The following is a 22432-nucleotide window of genomic DNA, read 5'->3' as shown; positions in this document are numbered from 1 at the left end:
TGTACAGGGCTGAGGGCAAAGCTCAGCGGTAGAGTGCTTGGGTGACGTGTGCTAAAATTTCTAGAGCCATTTTTTAAAGTGAGAGAAATAAATATGCTTTGTGGGAATGTCTTTATTTCTCTTAGTGAAATTAAGGAGTAGGATTTGGGGATCATGTGGTGTGTTTAACTGGATAAAGAACTGTCAGAGTGTTTATATCCATAGTTCTGCTCTTTTTGCTGCCCTACCAGTGTATATGACAATGCTGGTTGCTCTAAATCCTTGCTGCCACTGTTACACATTTGTAGCTTTGATTTTATGGTCATTCTACTGCATATGAAGCAATGTCTCCTTGTGACTTTAATTTGTAGCTCTGAAATGACTGCTAATGCCAAGTATTTTTTTAAATCTCATTGCCATCTAACTCTTCTTTGGGCAAGTATCCAGTTAAGCCTTTTGCCCATTTCACTGAGTTGTGAAAGATCTTTAAATGTCTGAGTATAGGCCTTTGTTTTTAAACAAATCTATTTTCCTTTCCATACAGCAAAATTAAGATCAATGGGAGGGTGTTGCCAGAAAGTATATTTCTGTATAAGTCTTAAAGTTTTCCAGCACTAAGATACACTGACCCCCTAGGAATTGATTGATTCTGTATTACTTCAGATATTCAAACAAAAACCAGACAACTGGTTATTAGAGGTATTGTAAAACAGATGTGCGTGTCTTCTAGACCATTGTGCCAAATAACATCCCAAATGCCTTAAAACGTTGAAATTTTATGAAATTAAAATCAAGTCAGCATCATGATACTGAGATAGATTTATTGGTTGAATCAACAAAATGTAATACACTCTGAGGGAGCAACCTGTGATTGGTACCACTCCTGTTACTTCCCCAGCCAGAGAGAATTGATCCATAAACCCCTAGGCACCATGCAGAACAACAGGTAATCTGCTTCCCTTTAAAGTCTGCTGTGAATATTCCTGACAGTGTGGAATCAACGGGGTCCTTTAACTTAAATTGTACATACAGGATAATGATATCCCAGTTATCTATTTTGAGTTATGAGGAAAGCCAAATACCGTTACCCAAAAGATTAGCCCTGTTTACTTCTGTATACTCAACATGAATGAATCAATAAAATATTGGCTAGACCTCAAGTAGAGGGCTAGAAACAATTTTCTTCCTTTTAAACAAACCTGTGGTGTCTCTGCCCCTAAAGTCTGTGTAATTTTTATTACTATTTCTTAGAATGTAAACCACCAACAGTTAAGAAAAAGGAGAAAAAACTTTTGATTAACTTATTTAAATATGTCAGATGTATCCATGCATTTTAAAAATCAATACTCATAGAACCTTGCGAGACAAGCATTTTATGTGTGTGTATTACAAATTTTTATCAATACATTTAAACATATTGAATACATGTATATTTATATGTACATGTTACGGCTAACTAGCTTCTCAAGGACACATAATCTGGAGGGAATACTTTGTTTTGTGGTATATGTGTGTGTTAGAGTCTTATGGGTATATATGTATGTGGCTATTGGCACAGGCATACCACAGAACATGTATTGAGATCAGAGAACAAATTTCAACCATTGGTCCTCATCTTTCCACCTTGTTGAGAAAAGGTCTCTTATGCTGCATTAAGCATGCTTTCACTAGTGGGATGGAGAGATGCCTCGGTGATATAGAGCATTTGCTGCATAACAGAGGACTCAGGTTTGATTCACAGCACCCACATTTTGTCACTCAAAGTAACTCCAGTTACTGATCTCTTCTGGCCTTTGAGGGCACCTGCATACATATAATACACATACATACATATACTCAGGCGCACACATACATGAAAAATAAAATAAATCTTTAAATAGACGCAGACTAACTGGCCCATGAGCTGCTGGGTATTCTGTCTCAATCTCCCATATTGTAGGCATGCTGGGATTATAAGCACTCATGCTTGGGCAACTGCATCCCAACTCATTGACAAACACATTTACCCACTGAGCCATCACCCCAGCACCCTTTTGTTTGTTTTGTTTTGTTTTGCTTTGCTTCTAGGTCAGACACTTGGGACCTCGAAGAAGCCAGGCAAGTGCTCTGCTATAGAGCATCACCCTCAACCCAAGGGTACATTGCTATTAAATGGCAGATCAGAGTTCAAACCAATCATCTGATTCCAAATCCATTAGAATTTACCTGAAACTTCAGTACCACACTTCTTTAACAGGGGGAAAAAACCAAAAACAGAAAAAGGCCACAAATTTGTTAGCCATGTTCTGACACAATTATCTGACAAAGCCAAATTAAAGAAGGAAGGATTTATTTCAGCCCGTAGTTTGAGAGGTTACAGCCCATCATTTGGGGAAAGCATATTGTTGGGAGTATGAGACAGTTATTTATATTACATTGACAATCAACAAACAGAGACATAAACGCTGGACCTCAGTTGACTTATTTTTTACTTTTTACTCAGTCTGGGACCCCAGTCCACAAGATGGCGCCCCCCAGATTCAGGGTAGATTGTCTTTCTTCAACTAAAACTCTCTGGAAACAGCCTCATAGACACACCAACAATGTGTCTCCCCGGCGATTCCAAATCCAAACATGTTGACAAATATTCACACTATAATTCATACCCATAAACATATGTATTTTATTCTTTTGGTATTGTGTACCAAATCCTAATTCATAGGAACTAGAAAGATCTTTTGAACTTGAAAATGCTATTTAGGCTATTGGTACAGTTCAGTGGTTAAGTACTTACCTAGTTAATGTCCAGTACAGAGAAGGAAAGGGTTGTTTAGCTCATGTCAACTAAAATGAATCACCACTTTGTATAATGGCTAGTAAATTTATAAGATAGTCCTCAAGAACAGGTAACATGGGTGGAGGCTGGAGACATTGTTCAGAGGTTAACATCGTTGGCTGTTTATGCAGAGGACCCAGGTTCAATACCAGTGGTGATGTCTTGCTTGTACAAATAAAGCTTGTCTGAAGATCAGAGGATGGAGCTTGCCACTAGCTAATCATAGAGGTCTGGAGGTCTGCACAGACAGACAGGAAGGGAGAGGGCTGGGCAGAAAGAGGAAGTGAGATGGCTGGGCGGAGAAGGGATTTAAGTAGAAAGATACAGAAACTTGCTCTTTTTTTTTTTTTTTGGCTGGGAAGCTAATGAGGTAAAGGTGGCTGTGGCTTGCTCCCTCTTCTCTCTGATCTCTTAGCATTTTCCTCTATATATGACTCCACATTTTTATTACTTAGACCAATTAAGAACTTCATTTACAAATACCCAGCACCAACTGTATGTAAGTGTGGTTACTGGAGATGGGATGTTTCCTTCTGCCTCCTCAAGCACTGCACGCATGTGAACATACACTCAAAATGAATAAATATCTTTTTTAAAAATTTGAAAAGAGTTGGTAACATAACCACCTTTATAAAATGTTTATGTAAATTGATGAACAGTAGATGCCTAGTGGATAATTAGTATACTTTGGATGAAAGCCTAACTTTTGAAGTTGACATTAATGAATAAGAAACTATGCTTTTCAAAATACAATGCCACATCCACCAGAATGTTATACCGCTATCAGAGAAATTCCTAGAGGTTTATTAGTTAAACCCTGGAACCAACTGATAAAAATTCAAGTGCCAGGGTTAGATAAACTATGGAAATAACATGAGAGTAATTCTTCAATTTTTATCAAATGTTCTCAGAACCTTGGGCAAAAACCTAGAGGACTCTTTCCTCATCCTCAGTAGTCCTTCAAATCTCTGCCACACAAGATCTGGCTCTGCTGGGGTTCACAGAGCAGTGCATAAATAAGGCAATATATTTAACATCAGGAGCAACACCTCATTGTTAAGTGCTCTGCTCAAAAGGAGCTGCAACTGCCTAGCTGGCAAATTTCCCCCTTATCATAATCTGAGGATTTCTATCCTGAGCCAAAATGGAGATTTTAATAAGGCTTCTCAATTGCTAGATCTACAACTGCTGTTCCTATTTGAATTACAGTGCATAATTGCAAGATACTCCTCTCCCAATTTTCCCTCACTACCAACACAAATGCTTTTAGTCATCAACTGGTATGAACGATGTTACAGAAAATAATCTCTTTTTAAACTAAAGAGTCTCTAACAATAGCTTTTAAAGAAGAAAAAAGAGGCATGTTAGATAATTGCCACAGTAACAGCCTTGGCATTTGTGTATCTGAGAATGTGTAGGGAAGCTGCTTCGCTTCCTCACTTTGCTGCTCATCTTGCTGCATTCACAACAGTCTATGACATCCATTTTTAAGCATACAGGAATGTATGCACAAGTCTCCATCCCCACCCCACCCCTACACACACACACACACACACACACACACACACACACACACACATTTCCTACTACCTCCCTAAGAGCAAAACAGGAAAGGCAGCCTACTGTCCAAAGAAGTTGCTAATAACCACTTTTTAATGCTCCTTCCAGCATGTAATTTTAGCTTCCATAATTTTTATCAAGGTGTTTATGAGGCATTATTTTAGGGAGCATGCTTAAGTAGTCGTTCTCATTTCAGAAGCTATTCCCGTAATGGGCTTTTCACGTTACAACACAGTGAGGAAATGCAGAGCAACTGCATGCTTAGAGGAATTTTCTCTTTGCCATTTGGCCACGCTCTGGTTGTCTTGCAAACCTCTGCATCTGGTGGAAGGAAAGGGAAAAAAGGCAATTGGAAGGCTTTGGGTTTTTATGTTGTTTTATGTTGTAACCCTAACTCCAGCAGCTTCTGATGTCCCATAACTAATCACTGCCAGATAAGTGAAGGGCTTCACCGTGCCTGTTTTTTAAAGAAAAAAAAATAGAGGTTTTTCCATTTCATTTCAATATCAGTGAATAGTGACAGCTCAGGGTTACAGTTCATAAGCTTTTGATTTCTCTAGTGGTTTGAAACCTCACTGGAGCATCATATTTTAAAAAAGATTCAGTGTCCCTGTGGTTTACAAGGATGGGTATTCTAGACACAAAATTTAATTAAACAAGAGTATGCCTACCAGGTGTGGTGACTTGTGTCTGTAATTCCAACACTTGGGAAGGTGAGTCAGGAAAATTGCCAAGAGTTCAAGACCACTCTTGCCTACGAAGTGGGATTCAGGCCACCTTGAACTACAACGCAAAAACTTGTCTCAAGGAATATCCAAAGAGAGAGGGACACAGGAGACAAATATGCTGCATGTATTTTAATGTAGAAAGGACTGGACTGGCACATATTTGAGAGCAAAGCTCAGGAGCATTGTCTACACAGACGAACCCACAAACATAAGTTCTTTCTGTATTTCAAGAAGAGTCACTTTAAACACTGTCAGAAATAAAGTCTGCCAGGAATGTTGGATCAATCTTCCTCCTTGAAATGGTAGCCTGTATAACCAGATGACCTAAAGGCACTGTTCTCCTAGTTCTTCTGAATGACCTGAGGGTGGGTTTCTAAACTCTTGGACTCTATCATTCTGATACTGATTTAGCCTTTGGTAAAGGATATACACAGACTTTTTGTTTTTTTAATGTAGTCTCTCTCTCTCTCTCTCTCTCTCTCTCTCTCTCTCTCTCTCTCTCTCTCTCTCTCTCTCTCGTGTGTGTGTGTGTGTGTGTGTGTGGTCACACATGTGCCACACAGAGAATGTGAATATTTAGAGACAGCCTGTAGGAATTGGTTCTCTTCTCCCATCTGGGTACTGGGGATCCAATTCAAAACATTAGACTTGATAGTTGCCTTTACCTACTGAGCAATGCCAACTAGCCTGCACACTGAAATTTGATATTTGCTGCCCTAAGGAAAGGAGCTCTAGACTGGAAGTTAGGAAACCCAAATTCTGATTCCATTGTTTCCATACCCTCCGTGGGTAACCTTGATTGAATCACTTAACCTTTTCTGGACTTAAGTTATATCAAATGGAGAAGGCTGAACTAGGTGGTTGCTATAGTCTCCCGCAACTCTCCAAGATTCTTACAAAAATCTATAGAATAGTCCTAATTTATCAATTTGCTGAATAACTGTGATTTAGTTATTTAGCCTCATGATCTTTCATTTTCTATCTGAAAAAAAAACAAAAAATAACAAACAAACAAAAAACCCCACACCATATAAAAGCTTGGATAGAGGAATGACATGCAGCTGTTTCCAATTCCACAGCTAAGCCAAATATTAATGTGTAATAGAACTTGGACAGAGCTAAAGTACCACATTTTCCATCTCAATCATTTGAAATAAAAGATATGATAAATACCCTTAGAATACTTTCATCTGTTCATGTAACCAAACTAGTTTAATCTCATTACCATTAAAGTGCATGGTGACAATATAAACATAAAATTATCTTATTCTTATGTCTTTAAAAACCAAAGATTCCATACTCCCATTCCATTCTGAATTAACATGAATGAATGCATCCTCTCTCCCTGAGATAGAAACAAAATCACAATTGCAAAGAATATCATGTTAAAGAGAACATTTTAAAGTCTTGGGTAAGATGAAAATCATGGTGACTCTACAAAAGCTGTACTGTGGAGGGAGAAGTGCACTCATTTACTAGAGATAAGAACATAAATAAAATTGTAAGTTTTGTTAAGGGAAATTTAACAGTATCTGTGGAGCCCGGTTTGAAGGTAAACCTATTGAACAACTCCTGTACCAAAGTCTCAGGGAACATTGCAGATGGAGGGGCAGAAGGATTATAGGAGCCAGAGGATGAGGGAGTATAATATGAGATTATGTCTTCTAGTAATATCACAGAAACTATGCCCATAATGTCCCACAAACAGGACTCTCTAAACACAAGCTGAACAAGGACAATAATTGACATCTCAAAATAGACGGGGGAAATCCTAGAAAGCCTCAACCCTACACAAAGGACTACAGGCAACTAAGGGATCCTGAGAGCAGGAGAAATAGTCTTCCCAGGAAAGAACACTCTAGTTCATTATCCAGTATTAACCCTAAAAACATACACGCAAGTGACATTTTACACATTGAACAGTTAAATTCAGGAATTATATGCATATATCTACAGTTAATGAAAAAGAGACCACGGATTTGAAAGAAATCAAGGAAGGGTATATGGTTTGGAGGAAGAAAGGAGAAAGGAGAAATGTAATTATATCCAAAATAAAAGAAACAATTAGAAAATGGCATACTTTTTGATCTGACAGTTCCAATTGAGGAAATTGATTCTACAGATTTTTTGCTTTGTTTTTGTTTTCTGAGACAGGATTTTTCTGTGTATCCCTGGCTATCTTCGAACTCTGTAGACCAAGCTGTCCTCAAACTCAGACAGCCACCTGCCTCTGCCTCCTAAGTCCTGGGATTAAAGGCATGTATCACTCTCTACCTCCTGGTTGATTCTATAGCTGTTCTTTATACATGTGCTGATAAAATGTACATAAAATATTAATGGAACCACTATTTAGCAAGAGAAAGCAAAATTCAAATTTGTAATAGAGACAGTTTAATTCAGTAGATTATATAGGTCATCTTTGCAACAGAATCCCATCCAGCACCTTATTGTTTGAGAATCCTATAAGGTATATAGTGTGTTTTGATAAAATCTGCCTCCTACTCCCTCCCCTATTCTTATACCACCTGCCAATTTTTACTTCTATCTTCGTGTACTTTTTTTTTTAACAAGCTGTGTATAGTATGTATTACCTGTGTGCTCATGAGTGTAGGGCCACCCATTGGAACATGAACAGGTCTACCAGGGACCACATTCCTGAAGAAAATTGACTTTTGTTCCCTCGGCAACTACCAACTGCCAATAGCCCCTCAGCTAGGGGCTGGGGCCTGGTAGGCCTCTCCCCAGTATATGCTGGGATTTTTGATGGCTTAATCTTGTGCATGCCTTATACAGCCCCAGCCTCTGTGAGTTTTAATATTCAACAGCCCTGTGGTGTCCAGAAGACAATGTTTTGGAGAAGTCCTCCCCAACCTCTGACTCTGAACAATCTTTTTGCATGCGACCCTCCATGACAGCCCCATAGTCTCAGCAGGAAGATATGATATAATGTCCCATTTAGGGCTGATCACTCCACTGGGACTTATTTAGGAAGTGAGAAACTTCACTCTTTCCAAGTTATAGAAAGTGGAACAATCTACAAATAAAGTAAGCAATAAAGAAGTATGTTGCAAAACACTGTGTACAGACTACTTCTCTGAGTGTGACAAAGTATACTGGCTTATTTCAGAAACAAAATCTGAACTCATGGCTTATAAGTTTGGTTGTTTACATAGAATGTAACTGAAAAAGACAAAAATTTCACTATATACTTTCTACTACCTCAAATTTCGAACCATGTGAATACTTAACTTTTCACAAGAAAGACAGTTGATTTTTAGATGTTGTAGAGATACTACGTTTATTGTGTGCATGTATTTTTTTATTTAATTTATTATTTTGCATGTCGATCCCAGTTCCCTCTCCCTCCCTCCCTCTCTCCCTCCCTCCCTCCCTCACTTTTACCCTCTCTGCCCTCTCACATGCACCCTAACCACCCTCCCCTCCCATCCCCCCACCCCAATTCCATATGTAGGGGAATGTCATCCAGTTGGGGTCATGTAGATCTGACAGGTCATGTGAAGTAGGGACTAGGGCTTCTCTCCTGTCTCTAGGTTAAGGCAGTTATCCCTCCATGGGGGATGTGTTAGCAAGGTCCTTTTGTGCACCAGGGATACATCCTGGCTCCACTGTCTGACGTCCCTTAGACTTCTCAGTCCTTCTAGCTGAGACCCATATTCAGGGGGGCCTGAGTCAGTCCCATGCTGGCTTTCCAGCTATCAGTCTGCGGGCCCGTTAGCTCCTCCTTCTTTAGGTCAGCTGTCTCTATGTGTTTCTGCAGCCTGGTCTTGTCCTCTCCATCTGCATCTGGGTTCTACTTCGACTCTGTTTAGTTATGGGTGTTTGCTCCTGTTTCCAAGAGGTATTAGATGAGGACTCCATGGATAAGTTAGTTGTTGATCTCACTATCCGGGAAGAGCATTTATGGTAGCCTTTCCACGGATGCTCAAATTGTTAGTTGGCGGCAGTCTTGTAGTGTGTGCTTGTATTTATATAAACATTTAAACGTGAGAAAATCTGGAATGATTCACACCCTTGACATGAACAAGTGAGGAGTAAGATGGATATGTGGAATACACTTTTTTTTTTTACTGTATGTTTCTTGAATTTTAAAATGAGGTATCACAATCTCACACCTAAAAGATCCTGTATTAAGGGTCTGGGACTGAAAGAAGAGTTTATGAGAGGCTTAACCTTATTAACTTGGTCTTCAATTACATCCTTCTCTTGGATCTTTTTAATGGATTGAAATAAGACCATGCCATTCAAGGACTTACAATGAAACACTGAGGTGACTTTCCATCTTGTAACCAGCTCTGTGGAGAATACCAAAACTACTGCATAAAAGGCAAAATGTATGAGAAGACATGCAGTGGATAGTCATGTTTGAAAGGTATAGCTTATACTTATGAACTGTGTAGTCAATGGAGCTACTGAAAAGAACTTGGATTTAGAGTCAGGAATCCTATATTTAATGTCAGACTACATTACAGACTGTGTGACCTTGCTTAATGAACTATTCTATCTTTGACAGGTAATTACCGGCCATATGCCATTATCTTTCTCAACAAAGTTACTGAGAAAATAACATATAAAAATATGTTTTGGGCTGGCCAGATGGCTCAGTGGGTAAAGGGGTTTTCAGCCAAGCCTGATGACCTGAATTCTGTCCCTGGAACCCATATGGTAGAAGGAAAGGACCGATCCTCACAAGTTGTCCTCTGAATGCCACATGTGTGCTATATCATGCACATTCGCGTGTGCGCGCGCACATACGCGCACACACACACAAGCTTAATTACTTTTTTGAAAAAGCATGTTGTAAACTCTAATGAAGTGCAAATTGTATCATAGCATTTTATCACCCATGGTGACAGAGATAATGACAACTGGCTAAAACATCTTCTCATATATTGTCATAAAGGGCAGTTCCTCTCTTTACTCAAAGAAATCATATGACAGCTTTAAAAGGATATAATTTCCAGAAAGTCTCTGGTTCAAAATTTGGTGTTCTGCATGTATTCTTGTCTCTGCATGGGAAAAGAGTAGCAATCAACATTTCATACTAAAACTAGAGAGTATATAGTAATAGGAGAAAAAGACAGGCATTTGTTGCTTAGTTTTGTTCTTTTGAACTCTGAAAAATGAACTAAATTTAAACTTTTTTAATTTCAGTTATCTACCTCATACTCTACCATGCCATTTTTGTGTTCTTTGCATGGACCTACTGGAAGTCTATCTTTACACTCCCACAGCAGCCAAACCAGAAGGTAAGGATTATTTGTTAATTCACAAAGTTAAGAACATTAGTACCAAGGACATAAATAGGTTGACAATAAATGATTAGAAAAATATAAACAAGTAATAATCAAAAGAAAGCAAGGGTATCTATGCAAATTTCAAGCATGAGACTTCATAGGGAAGAGAGATAGGGAAGGAGGGAAGAAAGAGGGACTGGGGTTGTGGCTCAGAGATACGGTGCATGTGTGAGGCTCTGTGATCCATCACAACACAAATATTTTTTAAGAGAGTTAAGTCAAACATAAGAAAAAAAGAAATACAATATATATTGATAAAAGGGTCAATGTGCTAAATATAGGTTTGTGGTAGAATATTTGACTAGCAGCTTGTTGGATTGATCTCTAGCACCACAAGAATAAATGGCCAGTTCATCAATATGGTAAAGTTATTTTTAAAATGAACCTGAAATAATAGAAGCAAAACCTGGGAAAATTCTGTTCTGCAATAGCAGTTAAAAAGACATCAGTTGAACATTTTCAATAGTGTATAGAATAAGTAGACAGATGATCAAAAGTAAATGATGGATCTAAAAGGACATATAAAGCAATCCATCCCCAAACAGCAGAATATACATTCTTACATTCTTCCAAATTGTATACTGAACATTTTTCAGTACAGATAATCTATTAGGCCACCAAAGTTGACACATTTAAAACATTGAAAGCATACAAAGTATTTTCTCTAGGTACAGTGAGATAAAACTAAAAATTAAGACAAAGAAAGCTACAAATATACAAGTATACAAATATATAAATATAGGGAAATTAAGTATATTCCATATTACTGTATTTTGAGAGTATTCACTCCCACCCCAACTCCTCCTAGATCTGATGCTCTTCCCTACCCAACCAACTTTGTGTCCTCATACTTTATCCTACTTAAAAACCAAACATTAGGTCCATTTGTGCTATCCATGTACGATTTAGTGTTTGGGTATCCACCAGAAGGTGTTTGACCTACCAGGGGCCATGGCCTTAAAAAAAAACTGATTTTTCCCCCTCTCAGAAGCTATTAATTGCCAGTATTTCCTCAGCTATAGGAAGGACTCCACTCCCCTCTCCATGCTGGGATTTTTGGCTTGACATTGCAGTCTTGTACATCACAAGAGCTGTGAGTTCATATGTGGAATGGTCCTGTTGTGTACGAAGACTGACATTTTAATGTGTGCATCCACCACCCATCACTGGCTGTCTTGCAATCTTTCTACCCCATCTTCTTCAATGATTCTTGACCCATAGCAGAAGGGGTTGTAATGTAAGTATCTCATTTAGGGCTTAGAATTCCAGTCTCTTTTTTTTTCTCTGTACCTTGACCATTAAGGACATCCTGAACCAATGAATCAAATACGAAATCGTGTGAAGAATTAAAAATACTTTGAGAGGAATGAAAATAATATGTGGCATAATAAAAATTATAGGATGTGACCAAGCAGTGCTCACAGGATAATTTATAATTGTAAAACACATTTAAAGGAATAAGTGAATGTCTCAAATAATCTATGTTGATGTTTTAGAGAACTGTTTAATGAAGAGTAGAAAGCTAAACTTCAAAAAAAAAATGAAGGAAAGAAAAAAAGAAAAGGAGAAACAAAGAAGGGAAATAAACCAAACAGTAAGAAGACAACCCAAAGCATAAAAGAAAATATTTTCATACATCTGTTTTATCCAGTGCTCAGAATACATAAAGAATTCTTATAATTTATCAATTAATGATAACCCAATTGTAAATTACAGAAAGGTCTTGAATACATACTTCTCCAAATTATATACAATTTTCTGCTAAGGACATGAAAAGTTCATGAGTACCATTACTAATTTAAGGAGATGCAAATCTAGGCACCAGAACCACCAAGAAGGAAACCATTAAATGAACAAATGAATGAATGAAAAATAGCATATATTGGTAAGAATGCAAAGAATTCACAATTCTTCCAAATTTGACTAGGACTATAAAATGGTAGATTGTAGTTTGTCTTTTTTTGTTTTTTTAACTTTTAGGGGCCCACTACCCATCTCCCAAATAAATACATAGGGACTTATTCTCACTTAAGAATGCTCAGCCTTAGCTTGGCTTGTTTCTAGCCATCCTGCATTCCTTCCTTCCTTCCTACCTTCCTTCCTTCCTTCGTTCCTTCATTCCTTCATTCATTCCTTTCTTTCCTTCTTTCTTTCTTTCTTTCTTAGAAAACTAATGGATTGTTTTTTTCTAACTTAAATTATCCTATTTCTCTTGAACTACATTTTGCCTCTGGGCTTTTTACCTTTCTTTGTTCTATATATCTTTCTTTCCTTACTCCATGGATGGCTGTGTGGCTGGGAGTCTGAACCCTGGTGTTCTCTCCTCCTTTCCTTGCTCCTCTCCTTTTGAGTCTAGATTTCTCCTATTTATTCTCTCTGCTGGGCAGCCCTGTCTATTTCTCTCCTGCCTAACTATTGTCCGTTCAGCTCTTTATTGGAACAATCAGGTGTTTTAGGGGGCAAAGAAATACAGCTTTACAGAGTTAAACAAATGAAACATAAAAGAATACAACACATCTTTACACCATTAAACAAATATTCTCCAGATGTTGGTGGCACACGCCTTTAATCCCAGCATTCAGGAGGCAGAGACCGGTGGATCTCTGTGAGTTCCAGGCCAGCCTGGTCTACAGAGTGAGTTCCAGGACAGGCTCCAATGCAAATACAGAGAAAATTTGTCTCAAAAAACCAAAATCAAACCAAACAAATATTCCACATCATAAATGAATGTTAAACTAATATTTCACAACAGTAGATCTGCTATGCAAAATAGCTATACTTTCCCTCAAAGGTAGCCATATGACTAGAAATTCCATTCATGGATATATACTCAAAATAATTAAAACCAATCATTCTAGCAAATACATATTTACAGATCTTTATTGCAGCGATAAGCACTATAGTCAAAAGATTGAAGTAACTCAAATATTCATCAGTAGAAAAATAGATGAGGAAATATTGTATCTATATGTCTGTATGTATATTGTATATGCACACATCCCAGAATACCATTGGCCATAAAAGGGAATGTAGTGCCAACCTGTGATATAACATAGATGACCCTTAAAAGGTGGTCATTGAAAGATACCTAACACCAAAGGCCATATTGTTTTGAAGTCAAATTCATATTCAGAGGTCCATATAGCAGACACTGAATGTAGTATGCCTACAGATAAAAGAATTAAGAATAAAAGCTTAATAAATAAAGGATTTCTTCTTGGGTTGATGAAATATTTTAGAACTAGATAGTTTTGTTTGTACCACATTATAAGTAAGCTAAATGAATTTGTGCACTATAAAATACCATCTTATGTTAATTTTAGCTTAATAAAAATTAAGTGTTCCCTTAATGTTATTTATGAAAGCTTTTAGGTCAGTAGAAAGGCTAAATGGTTAGAAATTTTGTAGAACTACACTTGAAGAAATAATGTTAGGTTTTAATCAAGTATTGCAAATGCCTAATGCTTATGACTACATCTTTATCATTTTCAATTTGTAGAAAAAATGGAAGCAGAGTTCTTTGGGTCTACTTAATAGCTACAATATTAATTTCTCTAATATCACAACATTCCAATCTGTCACCAGTTGTCTCATCCAAAATGCATTTATTAGCTCACTGCTTTATAATCCTTAATAAGGTTTAGTTAGTGCCAGAAGTATGCTATCTGTGCCAGAAATTTTGTTCTAAACTATTTGTTGAGTGGCCACAAAGTGTTTGTCACAACTAAATAGAAACAACTCTGCCTGTGCCATTCAAGTCGCTCAGGGTCCCATGAGAAAGTCATATTCACTAGGATGCCTCAAAGATTAAAACACTATCACAAGGCACTACTTTTAATGATCAAAATTCAAATGAAAATCTAAAAATTTTGTATTTTCATGTTAATATAATTGTGCTTATAAAAAACAGCCAGGTTATTATTTTTTATCAATTTACAATATTTACTTAAGACGTTGTTATTAGAATGCATCTACCTAGTGCACAGTAGAACTCAGGGCTAAAAATTAAATCCTTACAAATATACCATAATTATTGTGACAGCCTCAAATGCCCCCTATGCCTTTCCACGTGTCCTCAGGAGAAACATTTAATTCTCACTCTGATTTGAGAATGGCATGATACTATAAAATGCACCATAGATATATTTCTATTTTAAGTCACTTTTTAAAACATGTATTGTATGTATGTGTGCATGCACACACCTAGTGTGAGCATTCTTGTACATGTGTTTTGACATATTTAAAATGTATGTTTCACCCACGCACATTTATTTATCTTGGCTATGTAACTAGGAGTGGAATTTCTAGGGCATAATGCAAACATGCATTTACTTTTAAATAGTACATAGGTTTTCCAAACTGGTTCTATAAATCCACACTCCTAACAAGATCTTCTGTCTCTCAAAATGTACCATAATAGGGCTAAAAGAAAGGTTCATGTGGGTAGAAAAAGATTCAACAAAAGAATAGAATCTATAATATATAAAAGATTTCCATAATCCAGCATAAAAAGACAATAACCTGTTTTTGTCATTTTTGTGAGTTCCTTGAGAATTTCCTACAATTTTGATCATATTTACCACTTTGCACCTTCCTCCCAGATTCATTATCCCTGACCTACCCACCCATTCACTCATGTCCTCTTTCTTTTTTTCCCTTTAACCCCATTAGATATAGCTTGTGTTACTCTATACTCTTGGATGTGTAGCCTTCACTGGAGCATGGTCAAGCCAACAGAGACCTCATCCTCAAAGAAAACTGACTCAAAACCTAATTATTTTAGTGGACAAAATACTCAATAGGTATTTCAAGAGAATACCCCATATGGTCCATTCATGAAAAGATGACTAATATCGCTAGTAGCCGAGGAAGTACTGTGTGAAAGCACAAGGTACAACATAGTAAGAGTTAAGATTCAGATGACTAGCAATATCAAGTAGGTTTAAATGATTAATGGAGTTATTAATAATACTTTGAGTTACTTGTTATTACCCAGCAATTATGACTCAGTCTTCTGAAATAAGTGTTATTTACTTATTTTACAGGGGGAAAGGGTTAGAATAAGAATGTCTAATTTCCCAAAGTGGATTTCTATTTTATGTCCATGATAAGGTTTAAACTAGAAATTCCCATCATAGATCCTTTCTTTTTTCACCTCTGTCTACCCTTTTGTGTAGACTAAAGAAAAGTTTTCAAATCTATATTACTTTGAAAAAATAATTAGGCTATCTTAGGCAGGATTAGCAAAACGTAGCATCAAATGAACAAAAATTCTGTTTCAACTAGTAAGGATATCCAAATTTCCACCCATTTGCAAAATTATAATTATGCAGGCAATATCACAAGCCATTTCATCCAGCTTTTCTGAAAGTGTCGTCAGCATTATGAACCTGTGAAAAAGCAATTGACACTCAATAAGTGCTGCTACTCATTAATGGGATCCTGACAGCAATGTGTTACACAACTGTATATACCATCATACATGGTATAATGGAATTGAAAGTATATAAGCCTTGGAATTACATGAAGTGCATTTATGACCAGCTTTGCTATTTATAAGTTAATTGAGTACAACCATGAACAAGATACTGAATCTGTCTAAGTGTTATCTTTTATTTTTATTATTAAAAAAAGAATACCACCTATCTCATAAGATACTTAGCCAAAAAAAATGTTTAAGACAAATTTGTATTTGGAGTTCAAATACTTTCATTTAGGTAGTTATTGTTGCTTTTAATCCATTCTGGGACCCTGAGAAAGTAAAGCCTTGCCTATTCTGCTTCCAGTTCCACTTGTCCTATACTGATAAGGAGCGCTATGAAAATGAAGAGAGACCTGAGGTCCAGAAGCAAATGCTTGTGGATATGGCCAAGAAGCTACCAGTCTACACAAGAACCGGGAGTGGAGGTCAGTTCATGATCTTAGTCAGAGAGTCAGCTAGCAGGAATGTAAGGAACAGCAAGTCATCTGCCTCCCATCTTTTCAAACACATTTCATTAGAAAGAATTTCACTAGAAAGAATTTCAAAGTTGGGAGAATTGTAAGTAACTGTAATACCCTGGATTCTACCACTAACATTTTATTATACTGCTTTATCTCATCCCTGTCCTTATATTTAACCCTCTGTTTTCCATTGGATCACCTTATTTTTTATGATGCACTTAAAAACAAATAGCAAACATCAATACATAGCCCCCTAAATATGTATTTTTGTGAGTGAAATTTGCATATGAAAACATGAAAAATCTTAAGTGTACAGTTCAACATGTTTTGAAAAATATACATACCTGTGATCAAAGCTGCTAAAAATTACCATAACTGTAAGAAGGTTCTGCCATCCCTACTCAGTCACTCCTCATGCATGCTTACAATGGCTATTCTGATAGTTTTGCCTGCTCTAGAATTTTGAATAAGTGGAATCAAGTATGCACACTTTTAGTTGTGTATTTTAGTCTTTGTGTTGCTTAGTAGTATTACATCGTATGAATAGAAGAGCTTGTTTATCTACTCAGTGCCTGATACACATTTGGGTTGTTTCCAGTGCTTAGGTAGTATGAATCAGTTCGCTATTAAGCATCCTTGTAGTAATAAACAAAGGAAGATGTATCAGCATTTCTGTGGTTACATATCGTTTTTGGATTTCTTTAATTTATAAATATATATTCCTAAGTATGTAAATACAACCAGCTCATTACATATATCAGTACTTGTATGTGTATGACTTCAGGGCTGAATACTTGGTATTGAACAGTCCTTGGTGTTCTCTTCCCTGGGGAAGACTACTTCTGTTCCCAGCATTCATCAGTTCCCTGTAGTTCTTTGTCTAGAGTTGAAGCCCCATGTGGTTTTCTCCTTCCATATTGGCATGTTGTCCTTGTTCAGGTTTTGTTTAGGCATTCCTGTTGAGATTTCATGTACATAGTGGCTCTGACTTTTCTAAGAGACATACATTCTCACAGCAGACTTCCTTTTCCCCTCTATTACAGTCTTTTTGACACCTCTTCTGTAAAGTTTCCCAAGCTTTAGGTCCATGTTGTATTATAGATGTATAAGTCAGGACTGAGCTGCACAACTCTGCATTTTGATCAATTTTGTTTTTGTATTGGCCTGTTTATTGCACAGAGATGCTTCATTGATGAGGGTTGAAAACTATGCATATCTATAGATATAAGAATAAATGTTTAGGGTGTAGTTAGGGACTTTGCTGGTTTAATAAAGTGGAAGTTTGTATGTTCTCCTCCATGATCCATGACCTCACTAGCCCCGGGTTGATGGGTAGGTTCCCAGTACCAGGCGTGATTTCCCTCTTGTTGAGTAGGACTTAAGTCTAATTAGAGAGCTACTGGTTACTGCAAAAGTATGCATGCTACTGCTGCACCCTTAGGGTTTCTTTACCATCTGATCATTACTGTAGTTCATAGACATCATAGCAGACAAGGATTGTTGGTTGCTTCCCTCCTCTGGAAACTTGCACGGTACCTTATGGTACCATGAATGCTGATCTTCAGGTAGGAAATAGAGACTTTCAGGTCAGATCCAGCTTGCTTCTTCTGAGTCCTATATCCAAAGTATATAACTTCTTCAGCAATAGGGACTTACTCTGGGAGCAACCAAGGGCAATAGCAATAGCCTGTGATGATTTGGTAGTCTCTCAGACAACCCTGACCAACAACTTAAAAGAAGGCTTCTTATGCTTAGTATTGAAGTTTTTATTAGAAAGCCTATGACTCCGGAGGTGCATTATATGCCCAGATGGGAAACTTTTCATTTATATTTCTATGCATTATATGTAATGTTGGTTAAATAGATTATAACTCTTTACGGCTTTTTCAGACTTCCTTACTATTACTAGAACCTCCTCCATCTCCCACTCTGTCTGTATTGATCTCTCTCCTTATTAAAAATGTTGGCTATGGCTTTCTCATATAGTTTTTATTATGCTGTTGAATGGTCCCTCTAGTTCTATTCTCTCTAGGACTTTTATCATGAAGATATGTTGGGCTTTGCCAAAGACTTCTTCTGCATCTATTGAGATGATAATGTGATTTTTATTTTTAAGTTCAAATTATATGGTTTATCCTATTTATTGACATATATTTTCCCCCATACCTTCATCTGTGAGAAAAAAAAATTAACTTGGTTAGGGTGGGTAATCTCTCTGAGGTATGTTTGTATTCTGTTTGCAAATAGTTTATTTGTAATTTTTGAATCTACATTCATCAGAAAATTTGGCTTGCCATTTTCTTTTTTGTTGTTGTTGTGCCTTTACTTAGTTTTTGTATTATATCAATACTGGCTTCCTAAAAGGAGTTTCCTTCTGTTTCTATTTTATGAATAATTTTAAAAATATTGGCTATAGATCTTCTTTGAAAGTCTGGTAGAATTCTGCTGTGAGTCCATCTGGGTCTAGACTTTTATTTTTTTAAGTGGGAAGGCTTTCTATTACTGTTTTAATCTCCTTGTTTATTATAGGTCTGTTTAGGTTGTTGGTCTCTTCGTGATTTAATTTTGGTAAACTGGATTAATCAAAAAATGCATCTCTATTGACCCACTCATTCAATAACGAGTTGTTTAATATCCATGAGTTTGTGTATTTACTAGAAATTTGTTTGCTGTCAATTTTAAGTTTTATTGTACTATGGTCAGAAAAGATACATGAAGTATTTTCCATATTTCTGAATTTGGTAAGATTTGTTTTGTGGACAAGTAGACCAAGGGACAAATGGATTGCCCTGGGAAGAGAAATTAGATGAGATCTCCTAGGTAAACTAAGGGAAAGATGAGGACAGTAAAGGAGAGGGAAAGGGGGATGATATCATTAGGGAACGGGATGGTGCAGGGTAGGGGGTGGAGAGGGAGAGCAATAAAAGAGAATTCCTAGGAATCCACAATGATGACTCCACCTAAAACTAGCAATAGTGGAGAGGATGCCTGAACTGGCCTTCTGCTGTGATTAGATTGGAAATTGCCCCAACTATCATCATAGAGCCCTCATCCAGTAATTGATGGAGCTAGATGCCGATATCCACAACCAAACACCAGAGACTTGGACTTGCCCCAACTTAGCATGCCAGACTTTGTTGACTCCTCATGGGAGTCCTTATCCTTTGGGAAAAGTGGATGCAGTGTGGGCTGGAGAGCAGTTGATGGGGTGGGAGGAGGGGTGGGAGAAAGAACTGTAGTTGAAATGTAAAAGGAAATTAAAAACAAATACATTATAAAAAGTTAAAAGATTTGTTTTGTGTTTGTGATGTGGTCTGAGTTTCCAAGGGCAGCTGTATGTATGGATATCTGCTAAGTCCATTTAATATAATAATTCCAATGTTTCATCTGTTATTTTTTGTCCAGATTGATATGTCTATTGGAAAACATAGGGCATTCAATCATCTAATATTAGTGAATTTAAGTTAGTCTGTGTCTTTAATTTCAGTATGCTTTTTATGAAATTAGGCATATCAGAGTTTTTTTTGATATATACTAAAGATAGTAATATCTTCTTGTTTAGTTGTTCCCTTAATTAAAATGAGATACCCATTTTTATAACTTCTGATCAGTTTTAGTTGGAAGTCTATTTTGTCCGATATTAGGATGCAATGCTTGCTTACTCACTGATCCCATTTGATTGAAATACTTTTGTCCATCCTTTCCTCTACACTGGTACCTATTGATGAGTTTCTTAGAAAAACGACAGAAACATAGATTTTGTTTCTTGATCTGTTCAGCCAGCATGTGTCTTTTGATTGGAAAATTGAGACCATTGATATTCAGTGTTTATTGAAAGATGTGTGTTAATTGCAGCCATTGTGTTTTTGTTTCTTTGTTGTTATTTGTGTTCTCAGTGGTACTTCTTGTTTCAGTAATTACAGTTTCATTTGTTTTCTTTCTACAGTCTCTTGGCTATGTTTATTCTTCAGCTGAAGTGCTGCTTCCTGTATTTTATTTAGAGTTGGTCTGCTGGTTACAAAAGTTTTTACATCTCTTTGTATCATATGAAGTTTTTCTTTTTTCCTTCAACTATGACAGATAAGTTTTCTGGGTACAGTAGGCTAGGTTGATAGTCATGATCCTTTCGAAGTTGGAATGAATTGCTCCAGGCACTTCTGGCTTCCAGAGTTTCCATGGAGAGATCAGCTATTTTTCTCATGGGTTTCCTTTATATGTGACTTGTGTGTGTCTTTTCTCTTGCAGCTTTTGCTATTCTTTCTTTGTTCTGTATACTTAGTATTTTAACTGTGATATGCTGTGGGGAAATTTTTTCTGGCCTTGTAAATTTTTCTGTGTCTGTGTGGGTATGTTTTTCCTTAGTTTGGATATTTTTTTTTCTCCTATGACCTTATTGAAGATCCTTCTATGTCACTGACTTGGGATTCTCCTTCATCATCTATTCTAAGGGAGTGAGAAAAGTGTTTGGAGAAAATTATCAGGTGGACTCACCTGACTAGCTAGTCCCTGGAAGAATGTTGCAGCACTTGGCTGGGAAGAGAGATTGTATGTAGTCTTAAGGACTGCGATTTGTAGGCAATGAGATCAAGGTTGTCCTAAATAGGCCTAGACACTGGATGTCGAGCCCAGACTAGATCTGGGGATTTGGAGAGGATCAAGAAAACTCACTTGGCTAGACTCTGATGCAAGTTTTTCAGGGCTTGGCTGGGAGGAATCCCTAGATGGACACATGAAGGGTATATTGGTTGGTGGTAGATGACAAAGGTCCTGGCCAGAGCCTGGAAGTAGGGGGTGGCATAAACCAGATTGGCCAGATTAGGCCAAGGTACTGGGTGTGGGACACAGGCTCTATTTGGTGGTTGGGGAGTGTGTGGAGGGATGGATCAGGTGAACTCAGCTGGCTAGACTCTAGGTGGGTAGAGACATTAGTTGGGTGTGAAAATTCTTACCAAAATCACATAGAAAAGTATAAAATTTTAAGTAGTAGTATAGAAACACGATAAAAAACAGATTTGAACTAAATGCATATGTGGTAAATTATACTCAGAGATATATTTTGTTTAATTTATAATATGTCCTATTATTTTTATTATCAAGAGACAATAATTTTTCACATCTATGGTACAGTGTGGCATTAGAAACAAATATACAGTGTGAAAATTAAATCAGTAATTAGAATTTCCATCTTTTTAAGCATTTATCATTTTTTTTGTACATTAGGAAACTTTCAGTTCCTTTCTTCACATTCATTATGGAATATATAATAAATTATTGTAACCTTCATGAAGTATAACAGTAGAAATTATTCCTCTTATTGACTGTATTATGATGCCCATTATCCAACCTTTTTCTGACGGTTTGAATAAGATATCCCCTGTAGTCTTGTGAGATTGAATACTTGTTTCCAGTTGGTGGTGTTGTTTGGGAAGACTTAAGAGATGCGTCCCTGTTGGAGGAAGTCTGTCCCTGGAGGCAGACAGATTGTAAAAACTCGCACAATTTCAAGTTTGCTTTCTCTGCTTCATTCTAGTGGTTCAAAATATATACCTTTGTTCCATCATCGTGGATTCAAACCATAAGCCCAAATGCACTCTTCAATAAGTTGCCTTTATCATAGTGTTTAGTCGCAGCAATGGAAAAGTAACCATGCACTTCTATCCTGCTCCCTACAATTCTTGCACACTTCTAGTGACTACTAGTCTACATTCTTCATCTATGAATCATTTTTAGCTTCCATATGGAAACACGAATATGTGTTTCCTAATCTTCAAACTTAATGCAGAATTTCTCTTTATTTTTGTATTCCTTTCAACATTGCTCAATATTTTTAATATCTGTCCCCATACATTTGCTCTGGGTTGATGTATTTATGTTACAAAACTCAAGTTGGTCTTTTCAAATGTATTGTACATCCTCATGGGTCACACTGTGCACCTCACCTTTATGTGTATGCTGATGATTTGATCAAATTGTAGATCTAGAGTCAAAGAAGAGTGGGTCCTGAGGGGAGTCAGCATTGTGTTGTGTGGTGGTCACCGTTTCCTGGTTTCCATCCCTTCATTCAGGGATGGAAAAGTTAATGCTATTGATAA

At 37.0% G+C, this 22432-nt stretch overlaps 1 protein-coding gene across 3 annotated transcripts in view; it reads left to right on the top strand.

Annotated features, from left to right (window-relative positions):
• Zdhhc15 (zinc finger DHHC-type palmitoyltransferase 15) overlaps nt 1-22432 on the top strand; it is a 91361-nt gene that overhangs the window by 33778 nt on the left and 35151 nt on the right. For all 3 annotated transcript variants that reach the window (XM_051179191.1, XM_051179190.1, XM_051179189.1), the window contains 2 exons: nt 10255-10349; nt 16184-16304. In XM_051179191.1, the coding sequence (XP_051035148.1) occupies nt 10255-10349; nt 16184-16304 (216 nt within the window). The remainder of the gene's footprint in view (nt 1-10254; nt 10350-16183; nt 16305-22432) is intronic.

This window comes from Phodopus roborovskii, unplaced genomic scaffold, assembly GCF_943737965.1.
Source record: "Phodopus roborovskii unplaced genomic scaffold, PHOROB, whole genome shotgun sequence".
NCBI classification, from domain to species: Eukaryota; Metazoa; Chordata; class Mammalia; order Rodentia; family Cricetidae; genus Phodopus; species Phodopus roborovskii.
The sequence above is the reverse complement of the archived record's forward strand: the minus strand, read 5'-3'. Positions and strand labels throughout refer to the sequence as shown.